The sequence below is a fragment of the Schistocerca cancellata genome, chromosome 3 (genome assembly GCF_023864275.1).
Source record: "Schistocerca cancellata isolate TAMUIC-IGC-003103 chromosome 3, iqSchCanc2.1, whole genome shotgun sequence".
Classification (NCBI taxonomy): Eukaryota; Metazoa; Arthropoda; class Insecta; order Orthoptera; family Acrididae; genus Schistocerca; species Schistocerca cancellata.
The window spans coordinates 867,069,231-867,085,732 of NC_064628.1; the positions used below are offsets into that span (position 1 = coordinate 867,069,231).

At 40.2% G+C, this 16,502-nt stretch overlaps 1 protein-coding gene across 4 annotated transcripts in view; it reads left to right on the forward strand.

The window, feature by feature from the left end:
* Positions 1-16,502, forward strand: part of LOC126175922 (dynein regulatory complex subunit 3-like) — a 108,035-nt gene that overhangs the window by 68,904 nt on the left and 22,629 nt on the right. For 2 of the 4 annotated variants that reach the window (XM_049922992.1, XM_049922994.1), the window contains 2 exons: positions 4,174-4,328; positions 10,524-11,717. In XM_049922992.1, coding sequence (XP_049778949.1) covers positions 4,174-4,318 — 145 coding nt within the window. In that variant the 3' untranslated portion in view covers positions 4,319-4,328; positions 10,524-11,717. Of the gene's footprint in view, positions 1-4,173; positions 4,329-10,523; positions 11,718-16,502 lie in introns of those variants that run through there. The other 2 variants (XM_049922993.1, XM_049922996.1) reach the window with 2 other exon arrangements.

The following is a 16,502-nucleotide window of genomic DNA, read 5'->3' on the forward strand; positions in this document are numbered from 1 at the left end:
TATTCCGACCTTGGATCGCCCCCAACTGGGTCAATTCACTACCGACGTGACTTACAAATCAGTCACTCGGCCTATTACTTTTATTGTTGTCAGTGATGCGAGCTCCGCTCACCTTTTTGGCCTGGATGCCTTTCAAGCTTTCGGTTTTTCTATCGCTGACACCATACAGTTGGTCTCCGAAGACGTTCCCTATCACTCATTGGAATCTTTGATCTCCGACTTTCCAGATATTTTTGAGGAGGGCCTGGGGCGTGTTTCAGATTTTGAAGCTCACTTAACGTTGAAGGCGTCGGCTCGCCCGCGTTTTCTACATGCGAGGCAGATCCCCTTGGCTCTCCGCCCTCAGGTAAAGGAAGAGCTAGACCGGCTGACAGCCCTAGGGGTCGTTCTTCCCATTTCTTCCAGTGAGTGGGCTTCGCCCCTCGTTATTGTCAAGAAGCCCTCGGGAAAATTACGTCTTTGTGGCGATTTTAAGGCCACCATTAATTCCCAATTGGTGGTGGACACCTATCCTTTGCCTTGTACTGATGAATTGTTCTCCGCCGTGGCGGGAGGCCACTATTTTTCGAAAATCGATCTGTCAGAGGCTTATCATCAGATACCACTTGATGAGGACTCCAAACGGCTGGCAGTCGTCAACACACCGTTTGGCCTTTACCAATACCAGCGGTTGGCTTTTGGAATGTCCAGTGCCCCGGCGATATTCCAGCGTTATCTTGAGCATGTCACGTCGACAATCCCTCATTGTATTAATTACCTGGATGACATAATTGTCACGGGCCGCAGCACGACGGACCACTTGCACAACCTTCGCACCCTCTTTCTCAAATTCAGGTCTGTGGGCTTGCGTTGCAACCTGCATAAGTCAACCTTCTTCCAACCGTCCATTGAGTATGTGGGCTACACCATATCTCGGCACGGCATCCAGCCACTAGGAAGTTTGGTCCAAGGTATCGTCAACCTTCCTCGGCCCACTTCGCTGAAGGAGTTACAAGCTTTTTCAGGCAAGATAGCCTGTTACCACCGGTTCATTCCCAGGGCTTCCACTATAGCCCACTCCCTGTACTGCCTTCTGCACAAGGGTGTTCCTTTTGATTGGTCGCCTGCATGTGAGCGAGTGTTCACCTCGTTGAAGGGCCTCCTCACGTCAGCCCCTTGTTTGGCTACTTTTGATTCCCATAAGCCGTTGGTCCTGGCTACAGATGCTTCGCAGTATGGGGTGGGGGCGGTCTTGGCCCATCGCAATGCAGATGGTTCCGAGCAACCACTGGCGTTTGCGTCGCAAAAGCTTAGTCCCGCGCAGGCCCATTACTCCCAGGTGGAAAAAGAGGCTTTGGCCATTGTCTACGCTGTTACCAAGTTTCACCCTTTCTTGTATGGCACGAAGTTTCAGTTAAACACTGACCATAAGCCGTTAATATCGTTATTTGGCCCCGCCTCTCAGATTCCGGATAGGGCAGCCCACAGACTACAGCGCTGGGCCTTGTTCCTCTCTAAGTACCATTATGACATTCATTTTTGCCCTACAGGCCAGCATGCCAACGCCAACGCTCTTTCCTGTCTTCCGGTGGACCCGGACCCTACATTTGATCCAGAGGAGATTGTGTGTTTTCATTTGCATGTGGCGTCCCGCCAAGCGGTTGATGGCTTCCCGATCACTAGTTCTCGAGTCGCCAGGGAATCGGAGGCTGACCCGGTTCTCCGGCAAGTAGTTCACCTCATTCAGCAGGGGTGGTCGTCCCGCCCTCCGGGCCGGGCCTCGGACCCTCTTCGTAATTATTTTCTTCTACGAGACCGCCTCTCGGTCTTGGAAGGAGTTCTTGGAAGGCTACCGATGATACAGCTCCTCGCGTGGTTGTTCCTGCAAGTTTACGCAGGGAGGTCCTCAAGTTATTACATGCGGGGCACTGGGGTGTTTCCCGTACTAAAACCTTGGCTCGCAGACATGTGTACTGGCCCAGTATTGACAGAGAAATTGAGCACTTGGTGGCCGCCTGTTCCCAGTGTGCGAGCCAACAAGCATCTCCCAGGGCAGCGTTCTCTTCATGGCCGCCGGCAACCCAGGCGTGGGAACGTGTTCACATCAATTTTGCGGGCCTGTTTCTCAATGGCTTTTGGCTCATTGTAATTGATGCTTATTCCCGATTTCCATATGTGGTTCGCTGCTCCTCAACCACTTCAGAAGTTGCAATCCAGGCACTAGCAAAAATCTTTTCTGTGGAAGGTCTGCCAATCACCCTGGTGTCGGACAATGGACCGCAGTTTCTTTCGCAGACCTTCCAGGATTTTTGTAGGCGCTTCGGTATTCGGCACGTTTGCTCTCCCCCCTTCCATCCACAATCGAATGGGGAAGCTGAGCGCATGGTGCGCACCTTTAAGACGCAGATGAAAAAGTATGTGCACGAATTTCCTGCAGAGGAAGCATTGACGTTTTTCTTGACGGCATACCGGACCACACCAATGGGAGACCGCAGCCCCGCAGAGCTCCTCCATGGGCGTCAACCTAGGACTCTGCTGCACCTCCTCCAGCCTGGTCCTCGCCAGTCTTCACAAAACGGAGTACCTGGCTTTCCACTGGGTATGTCAGTCTGGGCCCGTGGGTTTGGTCGCAATCCACATTGGATACCGGCGGTGGTCCTGCACCGCCATGGCCGCCGGCTCTATACCTTGCAGGCGGGGGACCGGGTGGTACGTCGTCACCAAAATCAGCTACGTCCATGTTCGGGCACCCACCCTCCGACCTCTCGGACACCGGCTTCCCCATTGCCGGCACCTGTATTGGTTTCACAGGGGACGTTCCCTCCTCTCCCCGCTGTGACTCTGCCGCACTGCGATGGTTCTCAGCCTTGGCAGCCTCCAGTGGCTCCAGCACCGGCATCGCCGTCATTCGAGATGCCCCAGCGAGAGCTGGCCCCCCTCGCCGGCCCGGTTTCGCAGGGGGCTAGTTCCTCTGTGGTCGTCCCTTCCCCTTCGTCCCCGCCACTGGGTCTTGCCCCTCCTGAGGTGGAACAGGATCCAGAGTTCGACAGCTTGTCGCCCGTTCTGTCCCGGGCTCCGGTTGTGGGATGACGGGGGCCTCTTCGTGTGGGTCACTTCCAGCCGTATTCGAAGGTTCCGGCTCGAGGGTTGGCAGATCCCCTCGACTCCGGCCATCCAATGGATGTGGAGGTCATCGCTCCTGCCCGACGCTCCACCTTCCGACGCAGTGGATCACAGTGGCTTCACCCCCTGAAGGAGGAGGAGTGTAGTAGCCACCAGAAAGATCGCGGGAGGCGCACATTGGCACGGCGCGTCACGGACGGTAGTTGCTGCAAGTAGAGTCCCGTCCACCAGAGGGCACGCGAGAATTCGGATGCGACCTCTGCCGGCGTAACAACAAAAACAACAACAACAACTCCGGCAGGACAGGCCGTGTGCAGTCAGTCAACATCGGGCATGCCTAGGACACAGTCCCGGTCTACGCTAAGTGAAGTGCGACGTAACGTGAACAGTATTACTACAAATACTGTTTTTTTTTCAGACACGACTCTCAACCTTTTTTCCTTGTAGGCACTCATAGATATTTTAATAAATCAAATTTAATATCATAATGACTTTGATTCTTTTTATTTTTTGAGTCTCATCAGTTCATTAAATCATAAATTGTACATCAAATTAGTGTAGAATTATGCTATAAACCTTAAATGCCACATTATAGGACTTTAGATTAAAAATTGCTGTAAAGTGTTATTTTTGCATGTTACTTATCATAAAATTTCTCACAGTAGTGCCTACATCACTAGTTCACCCCAGGGGTCTGTAGATCATAAATGCAGACCTGATTGGTTGCACATTTTGATGAAAGATAGTCAGATCTCTGTATGTTTCAGCATTAATCATCATTGTTTTACTCGTAATATCCAGCAAACATGACATTTTGCATGTCAAAAAGCTGTCTTTTGTGGGCCACCTAGAGAATTTTTTAAACTGGTGGAGGCATAGTTTAGTTGAGGCCTCTTGTCTTAGGGTTAAGTGTTAATGCGTTCACTTCCAGTACAGCTTTGTGTTTCAAATCTTGAGTTAATTGACAAATTAAAAAGTTCTCTTCAAAAGGCTACATTTATTTGCAGTGTATGTAAGAATATATATATATATATATATTTAATTACAGAAGGGTTCTTATGGTTTTTTCAGGGAGGAAATAAGACGAAATAGGTCAAAAATAAATGAGTTCAACCATTTCTTTGAAATACAGAGACAAGAATTTGAAGAATTAGCTTATCAGGCTTTTAAGCATGAAGAAACTACAGAATCCCATGAAAGTCACTGTCAGGATTAGGCATTCCTTTGTAAGTATGGTTTTCAGCAATGTTTTTACAGTGCTACAACATATATAATTTTTGTTGTAATAGAAGAGTATAAACTTTCTGACTAACTATTGTTCATATAGGGCTACAAAAAGTTTTTAAAATGAAGTTTCACTCTCATTTTATTAACAAATAAAAAAAATCATTTTTGTGTTTAACAGTTGTTTATTACTTTAAACAGTGTGCTTCACTTAGACTGTGATGCAGTACACTTTTTACTACAGTACAGATATATTTAAAAAAACAATATAGTGCAACTACTTTACATGCAAGTTACATATGTAGAATATCTATTACTGGGTGGCACTTTGTGTGACTGGTGATTATTGAGAATGCACGACATTAACAATGCCCAGACCATGATATGCACAAACAGTGATTGCAAAAGAGTAATGTGGTTCCTTTTAGTAACTCTTTGTGTCATTTACAACAAAACATATACACCTTACCTCCATGGCACCAACCAGCAAAAGACCATGATGTCTTCCTGGCATGCTCTGTCATGAGTTTGTTACATGATGCTACTCTAGTCAAAATAATATCCATGTACCTAACCATAATTCATTTACAAACATTTTTTTATAATATTCAAATAGTTCAGCTAAATACATTACACAATTACGTACACAATTATTGTGATCACATACTATCATATTTTCTTGTCACTGTTTTTATTTTAACAAATTGCACAAATTGGAACAGAATTCGCTTGTCAAAACAACTGCTTAATTAAACTTCCTTATAGGCTAGAACTGTGTGCTGGCCCAAGACTCGAACTCAGAACCTTTGCCTTTCGCAGACAAGTGCTTTACCGAATGAGCCACTCAAGCATGACTCACAACTAGTCCTCACAGCTGATCAGTGTAGTTTCCCTGTTAACATTAAGGATCTGTTAATTGTTCTTGGTTCTCCTGAGAGGTGTTCAAAGAAGTTTAGTCATCTCCATTGAGCACTTATAGCTCTTATGAAAAACTATATTTATATTAATAAAAAACGATTTTATTCTTTATACATCACTGATAAAAATAGGGTGAAATTGTGACAGCAATTATATACTGATCTATGTATTAGTTGCCTTTTCTCAAAACTGTTTGAACTGCTCATGAGAATATATCCAAGAGGAAGAACGATTATGATGTTCTTCAGTCCCACAATTCCCATAACTCTAATTGCTATTTGTCTCTGTCCTGCAACTATCTCTACTCGGTTACCTACCACTCATCCAATTATCTTTATACTCTTCACTGTTTCACAATGGCCCTCTGCCATTAACTTGTTTTATAGGTGATAGGAGAGTATGCCCTATAGCTTCCCCACAATCTTAAATCTTTTATATCACCATGTGCAACATGCCACCCCTCATATTTGCACAAAGGCAATCTCTCTTTGTTCTGTATCTCATCCCTTTCCTTACTGTAACTCCTTTCCCTAGGTCTTGCTTTCCATTCTCTCACAGTGAATATTGTTCAAATGGCTCTGAGCACTATGGGACTTAACTTCTGAAGTCATCAGTCCCCTAGAACTTAGAACTACTTAAACCTAACTAACCTAAGGACATCACACACATCCCTGCCTGAGGCAGGATTCGAACCTGCGACCATAGCGGTCGCGCGGTTCCAGACTGTAGCGCCTAGAACCGCTCGGCCATTCCGGGCGGCTGAATATTGTTGTGGTCTTCAGTCCTGAGACTGGTTTGATGCAGCTCTCCATGCTACTCTTTCCTGTGCAAGCTGCTTCATCTCCCAGTACATACTGCGGCCTACAACCTTCTGAATCTGCTTAGTGTATTCATCTCTTGGTCTCCCTCTATGATTTTTACCCTCCACGCTGCCCTCCAATACTAAACTAGTGATCCCTTGATGCCTCATAACATGTCCTACCAACCAATCCCTTCTTCCAGTCAAGTTGTGCCACAAACTCCTCTTCTCCCCAATGCTATTCAATACCTCCTCATTAGTTATGTGATATACTCATCTAAACTTCAGCATTCTTCTGTAGCACCACATTTTGAAAGTTTCTATTCTCTTCTTGTCCAAACTATTTATCATACATGTTTCACTTCCATACATGGCTACACTCCATACAAATACTTTCAGAAATGACTTCCTGACATTTAAATCTCTACTCGATGTTAACAAATTTTTCTTTTTGAGAAATGCTTTCCTTGCCATTGCCAGTCTACATTTTATATCCTCTCTACTTTGACCATCATCAGTTATTTTTCTCACCAAATAGCAAAACTCCTTTACTACTTTAAGTGTCTAATTTCCTAATCTAATTCCCTCAGCATCACCCAAGTTAACTCGACTACATTCCATTATCCTCGTTTTGCTTTTGTTGATGTTCATTTTATATCCTCCTTTCAAGACAGTGTCCATTCTGTTCAACTGTTCTTCCAAGTCCTTTGCTGTCTCTGACAAAATTACAATGTCATTGGCGAACCTCAAAGTTTTTATTTCTTCTCCATGGGTTTTAATACCTACTCCGAATTTTTCTTTTGTTTGCTTTACTGCTTGCTCAATATACAGATTGAATAACATTGGGGAGAGGCTGCAACTCTGTCTCACTCTCTTCTCAACCACTGCTTCCCTTTCATGTCCCTCGACTCTTATAACTGCCATCTGGTTTCTGTACAAATAGTAAATAGCTTTTCGCTCCCTGTATTTTACCCCTGCCACCTTCAGAATTTGAAAGAGCAGTGAATATTATATTTACTTATTCCACTGTTGCTCTTCCAGACAAGACTTCCAAGTGCCGTATTGAAACTGAGGAAATGTAAGATACGTAGGTAATGAAATGAAAGAAAATTGCTCCAAACTCTTGATAGGAGAGACAAAATGCTTGAAGTTAACTATGAACTAACATAAGAGATCTGAGTTTTATTGTACAACAACACTCAAAATAAGTGACAGCATGCAATCTGAAATGAAATGCGTAGAAGAGAAAGGTTGAAGAGGATTACCAGCTGCTTTTTTTTTTTTTTTTTTTTTTTTTTTTAAAGGAACCATCTGGCATTTAGGAGAATCACAGGAAATCTAATCTGGACAGCCAGGCTGAGAATTGAACTTTTGCTCCCACATACAAGTCCAGTGTCTTACCCTGCTGCCTTCTCATTCTGCAAAGTATGCAGAAATGCAGAGGGAAAAGTGAGGAAAGGATGAAGTAGGGAGGAGGAATTGGATTAGGAGTCATTACTTTCAGGTTCCAGCAGTCATACTTCAAATCGTGGAGAAGTACTGTAAATTGACTATTTAGCTGATATTCCACTGTTCCCCATCTATCTGGTCTTAAATTATTCTGGATTTATGCTTCCTGTTTTGCTTACTAGTACCCTTCACAATTTTCTTCATCTCTCATTCCAAATCTGTTCTCTTTTTCTGTCTCTCTGTCAAAACCTCTTCTAATTCAGTAAATTCCAGGGAGGGGGATGATGAGCTCTGATGATACGTTCAATCACATGACAGATGTCTTTGATCAGGTTCAGATCTGGTGAATTGGGGGACCAGTACATCCACTGGATCTCACCGCTGTGTGCCTTTCACGAGCTCCACTGGACCCATGGATGCCCACGTGAATGTTCCCCAAAGTGCAATGGAGCCACTGCCAGTTTGTCACCATCCCACAATAGAGGTGTCAATGGATTCATGCCCTCCCATCAGCATGCTGAAGAAGGTATGAGGATTCATCAGAACATGCAACACTCTGCCACTGTGCAGTGTCCAGTACCAATGGTCACGTGCCCACTTCAGTCATAGCTGGTGATGTTGTAGTATTACCACTGGCAAATGCATGGGTCATTGGCTGCGGAGGTCCACCGTTAGGAGTGTTCGATGCATTGTGTGTTCAGGCACACTTGTACTCTGGCCAGCATTAAAGTATGTTGTTAGTTCCACCACAGTTCACTGCCTACCCTGTTCCACCAGCTTGCCCAGGCTACGAGATCTAACATCTGTAGTGAGATGTGGCCAGCCAACCCCATGACAACTGGATGTGGTTTTACCATGGTTTCACCATGTGTTGAAGACACTCACCACGGCACTCGACAATCACCCAAGTTGTACAGTTTGTGAAATGCTTGTGCCAAGCCTCCAGGTCATTACAATCTGCCCTTGGTCAATCTCAGATAGATCTTGCGCCTTCCCCATTGTATACACAGACAGCACCATCCCTGTTGCTACATACACTATGTGTGTGTCTGACTAGCAGCCTTTTTTCATGAGATGATGCTGCTATTGCCTGGACGGGTTTATATCAATAGTAGGTCAGTGGCCATAATGTTCTCATTGATAGTGTATATGTCTGAGGTGTCATAGAGTTTATCCCATCCATCTCTTTTGGGGTATGCACCAGGTGCAACAGCAGCCAGATAATACTATGTGACAGACAAACTCCAGTTGGCTGCAATGCTCAATTACCTGACATGAAGGAGAGGGGATATCATGTTCTTTCAGAATAAAATTAAAACCTAAATAACATTGTATTAAAGATATGCATTACTTGTGATTGTGCCAGCAGTAAGAATATGAATGATAACATGAACAATTTTGTGACATTGCAACATATTAAAGTGTCTACGTCTATGTATGCAATTAAAACATGATGTTGGGGGGGGGGGGGGGGTGGCGAGATCCAGACAGCATGAAATGTGAAGCAGTCATCTCAGTTAACAGTGTTGGCTCCAGAGCATGCTGTGCCAATGAGCAATTGACTTGGCCTTTGGGTAGACTACAGTCCAGATTTGACCACTGACATTGATGTGTGATGTGTACTTGGTCAATTGAATAGGACATACTGAGTGGGCACAAGCACCAAGCCATGAAGATAGCACTGGCAGAGGGTCAGAGTAGGAGATTTTGTAATTGTTTAGGAGACAGAATACTGTTGTATTAGATATCGGAAGGATTTTAGAGAGAATATCTCTTATTTTAGAGCATAAAAGATAGTCTAAACCCTGGTGGAGTACATGAGGGCATTAGATAATGAATAAGGTGCTCCTGTACAGCTGGTTAGAGGGTGGGGTTGAATCATTAGGAGTATTGAAAGGATATGATGTGAGAGGTCTGCTTATTGATCCAGTATATTATTACTTTAGTGGCTAGAAAGTGGACTTCTTTTCTCAAATACTGCCATCACAGATTTTTTGCATCAGTTTGTATTCAGGTTTTTTGGTTTACCATCTTTTTAAGGAAAAATAGAGTTTTTGTGCTTTTGGTCTTCACTGTGCTGCATCTTTGAACTTCACATCATTTTAAAACATAATTTCTAATGCTGAATGAAATGAACTAATGATCACATGAAAGGTAATGAATGCTCATGTCTCTTTTAATGTCTACTTGCAAAGTCCCACTAACTATTAACACACATGGGACAAACAAAGAGAAATGTTTGTGTAACTTTTGTTTTGTGTTGTATATAACTCTTCTTCCAGTATTTGGCTGTAATAAATATAATCTACAATCTCAGTTTCCGTGCTAAGTGCTACCAGTCAGTATTTTTTTCCATTGCTGTTAATCTAAATACTGAGACTGGATAATTCTATATATTATGGCATACTACATTATTATTTGAGCATCTTAGCACATTTCCTAGTAGTGGTAGCCCGAGCACGGTATGTCACTATTAGTGCTCCATCATGGAACAGTGTGTCTTCAGACTTGTGTATTCTGATGGTGTGCACTGATGATTGCAACTGATTGAAACCATCCATTGGAATGCAAGATTGAATTTTGTCTGGGGCATAACATATCCAGTATTTACAAGTGATCCTTAGAATGGAGAAAAGTTTCTCTGTTGCCTTTCTAAAAAGATTTAAGGAATATAGTTTTTCTTGGATAAGACTTTTTTCATCATCACTCTCCCTGTGCACAAAAAAAAAAAAAGGACCTGCATTCATAGAAAGTTCAGAAGTTACTAATAACAATGAAAGTATGTCTACCTGCAAGGATCCTTGCATTATATGTAAGACTGACTACTATTTATTCATTCATTCATTACAAATTCTATTTTAGTCACCATGTTGTCTACAGAGCAGCTTATGCATAAGACACTGGACAAGTCAGTTTATAAGTATACAGGAGAAGGTGATGATTTCTATTCATACTTATTTAAGATTACAATAAGTCACTTCATACATTAAGTATTTATATAGCACACTTCATAAATTTAAATATTCTTCAGTTCTGAAGAACCCATCGAGAAGAAGAACACTCGGGTGTGTAACAAGCCAAGGGATATAATAAAAAGGACCAGGTAAATGTAAAAACTTAACATGTACACTGTATTTTTTTTAAAAAGGTGACTATACTGCTTAATGCTGTTGATGCTCATGCTAGCTAAATTTAGTCATGCGAATTAGAAAGAAAGCTACTACTGTGAAAAGGCTACTGTCTCCTCTGTTAGACTAAACAACTGTTTTAATCTTCTATTTGTAGAATATAACCTATTGGTATTTTTCAAAGAAAATAGTTTCTGGTTACGGTACATTACTATTATACTTCTCATGTAGATTTACAATCCTTGAATCTAGATCTTTAGAGAAACTGTAGAAAGATTGACTACTAAGTTACATTTTTAGAAGTTCCCAGGTTTTGCTCTATGTTAGATGGGATCCTGTTAAATACCTTTCATCAGGATATGTGACTTACATATATGAATATATTCAGTATATCATGGACAGTACGATGGACAAGTTTGTATCTTGCTAGATGATAATAATAGGCTATAAAATATCTTTTACACCAAGTACATCATTTATGTAATTGTAAATGTAAGTGTTTATGTACACAAAAGATGATATTACTGCATTTTTAATGCTTAAAGATGGATAATAAATAAATAACTAAATAACTTCACTCGGAATGCTAGACTGTGAGGCAAAATTTACATGGAAATTATTTTTGTGTCTTGTATTGTGATTGTTTGGATTACAGTTCAGATGAAACTGATTTTTATTGCCAGCTATAAAAACCATTAAGGAATAAATGTATTGGGAAGTGCACATAAAAATGCCAAGATCCTTAAAAATTCTTCTACAATATATGTAGCTACTGTTACTTTACTTTACACAATATTCTCACTGCTCACCTCTGTTGAATAAACATTTATTTACTTTAGGTGCACCGCTCCAAATGACTGCTCCGTAAGATAATGGGGAGCGAAACTATGCATAATAAGCCAACACTCTTGTCTTTAAGTCAATGCCACACGAGATTCTTGTAAGGGCAAAATATGCTAAATTAGCTTCTTGATAAGTTTTCCTATGTGTAACTTGACATCCAAAAGGTCCTCACAGTCGAGTTCTGTTCCTAGCAGGTCATTTTTACTTGTTTGAAATTGAATAATATGTGTCTTTGTCAGATTAAGACTTAAAATGGATCATAATGGAATTATAATTTTTTTTGTGTCATTATCAATATAATCAATAAAAAATGTCTATTTAAATACAGACAGAAAGTGGTATTTACTGGAATATTACACAAAAATACAACACATGTAAGAAATCATCAAGAGGTTAAAGGTTCACATTCAACTTTTTTTTTCTTTTTACACATTTGTCTGAGAGGTACCTATTGCAGCGACTATTACAAGTATTACTTTGGTTCTCTCTTCTTAAATATATAACATTTGAAGTTCACTTACAGTAACGTGCCTGGAAAAATACTAATAATGTTCATAAAGTTTACAGGGCTCTAACTAATAAATGTGTACTCTTAGTAGGATGACAATTATAAGACAATAAGGGTGCTTCTTGCTGAACATTTTGATATATAATTTATCACATTAGTTCCCATATTGACTTAACTAAATTTTTTTTGTGAAGATCAGTAAATTACAAGTTCTATTTGCTAGTCAATACTTGGAATCTATGCACTGACTAACTACCGTAATTAGATGTTTGAAACTTTACATACACATTAATAACATATCCATATAAAAAGTGAACTACTATCATGTTATTCCAGTCACAAGTTTTTATTCTATAAATGTTAAGTTAAAAATAAGGTTCCTTTTCTGTAATTAACCAGTGTATATTTTTCTCCCTGTTGGTTGTATGTTAGTGTCTGTAGTTTACTTCACTGAAAATAGTATTCTGAATATCCCAAAAAATTTCAACCCTCTAGCTCAAATAGATTCTTTTTTTTTGCATAAAATAAATGTGTCAGAAAATTCAATTGTCAGGAAATTCAATTCAGAATTATATTTGAACTACAGAACCCCTCTGTTGTTACTAATACAGTCTACTGTGTAATTGTCTTGGCTTACATGTTCCTCATCTTCCCTCTTTCTTTCTTTGTTTCTCCTTGCTATTCTTGCCTCTTTAGTTGTCTCAAGGACCCACTTCTCAGTTTTGGCCACTCTCACGGAATCAACTGCCACTAGTGATTGCCTCATACTGAACCCGGAATATATTCCTAGCAATTGCAGCTCTAGAACTTCACACCAGTACCAAAATGCTTTATTGGAGGGGAATAACTTTTGAGGATGACAAAATAGCAAAAACTCAAACTACACAAAGCAAAACAACACTCAAAAATCAAAGATATCCTACGAGGGAAAACATAATACCATAACAAAGCATATCTTCTAATGAGCTTGCCATCTCAAGAAACAGTTGCATCGTATATCTTTCTCGAATTGGATCTAATGACAACATGTGATGTGTGACAGCAGCAGAAACATAGGTTTCACTGCACACCAAGAGGTCTTTTAGTTGTTTTTTTAAATAACTTCTGATGTCCAATTCAACTGTTTTTAACTACAGTTTTCTTCAGGAAACATTTAGCATTGTTTTACATCAAAAATAAAAAGTCAATTTTCTGAAGCAGATCCACAAGCAAGTAACCTTAAGACAGAAGAAAACAACTACAAGCTATTTCTTTTGAGATGAAGGCAGTTGTACTATTAATGCAGTCTTATTTTCCAATATTAATTAGCACATTTTTATCATATCATCAATGATATTTGTTATTGGAATCACCAACAACAATAATATCCTCTATTATGATTCACTTAATGACAAATGTAGTACTGTTGGGTGCAGATTAGTTTTTTTAATAATTTGTAAGGTTTAGTTTCTTATCCTCCTTTCCCTGTACCTTGACTGCTGCACATTCAGGTGACCTACATTTCAGTATATCTCTTCATGCATGCTCTGGCGGACTCTTCCTAGTTCATGTGCTTCTCTGGATCTATTCTTTCCCTTGTGCATTCCTTGAACTCAAACTTGTTGGTTATTTTCTGGCATATTTTTCTGGAATGTTTTACTAACAATGCCATCAGAAATAACCCTTTTGTGTGTTGTATCAGCATCTGATGAACATCGTTGCATTACAGTGCAGATCATCAAGCTTATTACTGTTCTACTTTTCCCACTATATAACCATGCATAGATCCAGGCTTGTTTCTTGTGCTTGGAGGACTAAAAGTCACAATGGAGGCTAATAGTACCTGGCATCCCCAAAGATTCGGTATTAGGGTTGCTACTCTTCTTGTTGTACATTACTGACATGTCTTGAATTCTATGTACTGTAAATGCCACATTTATTGTGATTCATCAGGCTTCCTCAGCAAATATGTTCAATATATGGCTGTTGGGTGTGCTGTTGGATCAAATTTCGTGTACCCTGTAACATTTCCTTTGGGGCAACTGCTCGACATTCTCAGATGGTGGCTGCTGATTACTGCTGGAAAGTAGCTATTTTGCTTCAAACAGTTATCTCTGGAGTTGAAAATGTGGAGTATCAATGGATACAATTCAAGAGGGTTGTATAATATGCATTACAAATGTATGTGTTATGCTAAATTGTGGTGGATTGAAAATACCATGGTTCACTACCTGTGTCAAAAAGAAGCTATAAAAGTAAAGAGAGACTTAAATTGGGTCCAAAACTTGTTGACAAACAATATCTGAATGAAGCAAGTATGGGCATTAGGAGAGCAATACACGAAATGTTTGATAAGTTTGATACTAAAATTTTTACTATTGATCTGATGAAAAATCCAAAGGCATTATGATTTTACATAAAATCAATAAATGGCTGTACAGTCACTCAGTGATCATACTGGTGCCTAAATGGAGGATGACACAGAGCAGACAATAACACTGAATTCAGTCTTTTGGAATTGTTCATTGTGCATGTCTGAGCTATGTTCCTCTTTTCAGTGACAAGTACTGAGATAATTGTTAGAAGAATAAAAAATCTACTAAAATTACCCATCAATGGAAAGGCAACTCAACCTATAGAATAGCCACTTCTCTAGCAGCTTATTACATGCTGCACAAAGAACAAAGTATTTCAAATGAGTGGAGAAAGGCTCAATTCATTCCCATTTCCAAGAATGGTCACCAGACAGATGCATATAGCTATTGTCATAGATAAGATATGTCAATCCGTTCTAGACTTTTGGACAAAATTATGTCATGACGTCTTTGGAAACTGAAAATATTCTCTGGAGGTATCAACTTTGATTCCACAAACAGTGATCTTATGAAACTCAGCTCACACTCTGTCCTTGATCTACAGGGGGCAGTGGATACCAGTGCTCATATTGATGCCACATTTCTTGGCTAATGGAAGTCACTTGGTATAGGTCCATACTGTTCCCTAGGAAACTACTTATTATGCAACATGAGATGAGCTTCTTAATTGGACAAAGAACAAAAACACATTGGTAGCTCTAAAGGATCATTTGGGGAGATCACAAATCCAGATAATTGTAATGAAATGCAAGAAAGCTTGTAGAGGATTGCTTGTTCGACTAATTCCAAAATATTGCTTGTCTTTGGGGATGCTTACCAGGTAATGTGAACAAAAGGAGAGAGAAAAATATCCAAAAGCAATAGCAACTGTCATCTCAAATTTGTTTAGTAAGTATGTGAATGTCACAGAGGTGTTCCGTCCACTCAAATGGGAGACTTAGAAAAAGATTAATGGTTAGTCATGGAGAGATCTAAGAAAAGTCAAACAACATTCCACTTCTTTTCACATACGTCTTGAAAAATAATTATTTTCAGAAAATCAAAAGACATAGATCTAAAGGAAACAAAGTCTTACATGCCAGTATGTTTATCAAACACAAATTATTATGCAGTAGACTGAAATAAAAGAGAAAGTTACAAAAGACCACCAAAAAGGCTGTGAATCAGGCTTTAAAAGTGTTTGGCACATCAAAGTAGAAGTACATGATGAAATGATAGACATAGCTGTAAGTTTTGATAGGCCTAGAGACACTCTGACAGGCAATGGTGAATTAACTCAAACAGAAGGATGCATTGCATATGTCGAACACTGACAATATCAATAAGGGAGAAAAATGAGGCAGAATTACAAGAAAATTGTCAAGATGTTATGCAATGATTTACACCTGGTGTTTGAAGAGCAAACTTAAAATAGCTACAAATGAAACCGTAATCATAGTACTCAAAGAAAGACTGCCACGGACAAGAAATCTAACCATAAGACTATAACAATTCAATCAAGAGATGTGTGGCATGCTACTTGGGATTGAATGTTGATGAGAAGGAAAATTATCACATACACATTGTTATTATAGGCCAACAAGCTTTAAATTTGATGAACAGAACTGCAAGAATTGGTCAAAATAAGTTCCACTTATCTCTAGACATTGGCAAACTGTATTGTAATGTTATTCTTGCCTCCATAGCATGTTATACAGCAAGAGCGATGGTGTACATGCAAGACTAGCTCAGTGTAAACTAGCTCTACACAGAGTGCATGGTGAAGTACAGCATGGTGGAATAGCTTCACTTGCTAAAATCCCCTCCGTAATTTGTTTTTTTCCTATTCCATACATAATGCATGTACGATTTGACAACACAGCTCAATTTTGCCCATGCTGTATTTTACTAAACTTCATTATGCAGGGTATAATTTCAGATTGCTGATAACAATAGGGTAAATTAAATTTATGACAATATTATGAATAAGATATAGCGAAAAAGCTGAGTTGCAAACAGGCGCAATGACAAGACTATGAAACAATGTGAAGATGTGTGTGTCGTCTACTTCAAAAGAAGGCCTTCTGGCCATACATGTTAAGTAGCCTTTTTGTTGTGCTTGTCTGTGACTTGACATCTGTGCTATATGGTGAGTAGCAATCTGTCCTCTTCATAATATTGTAATTATTCCATCCTGG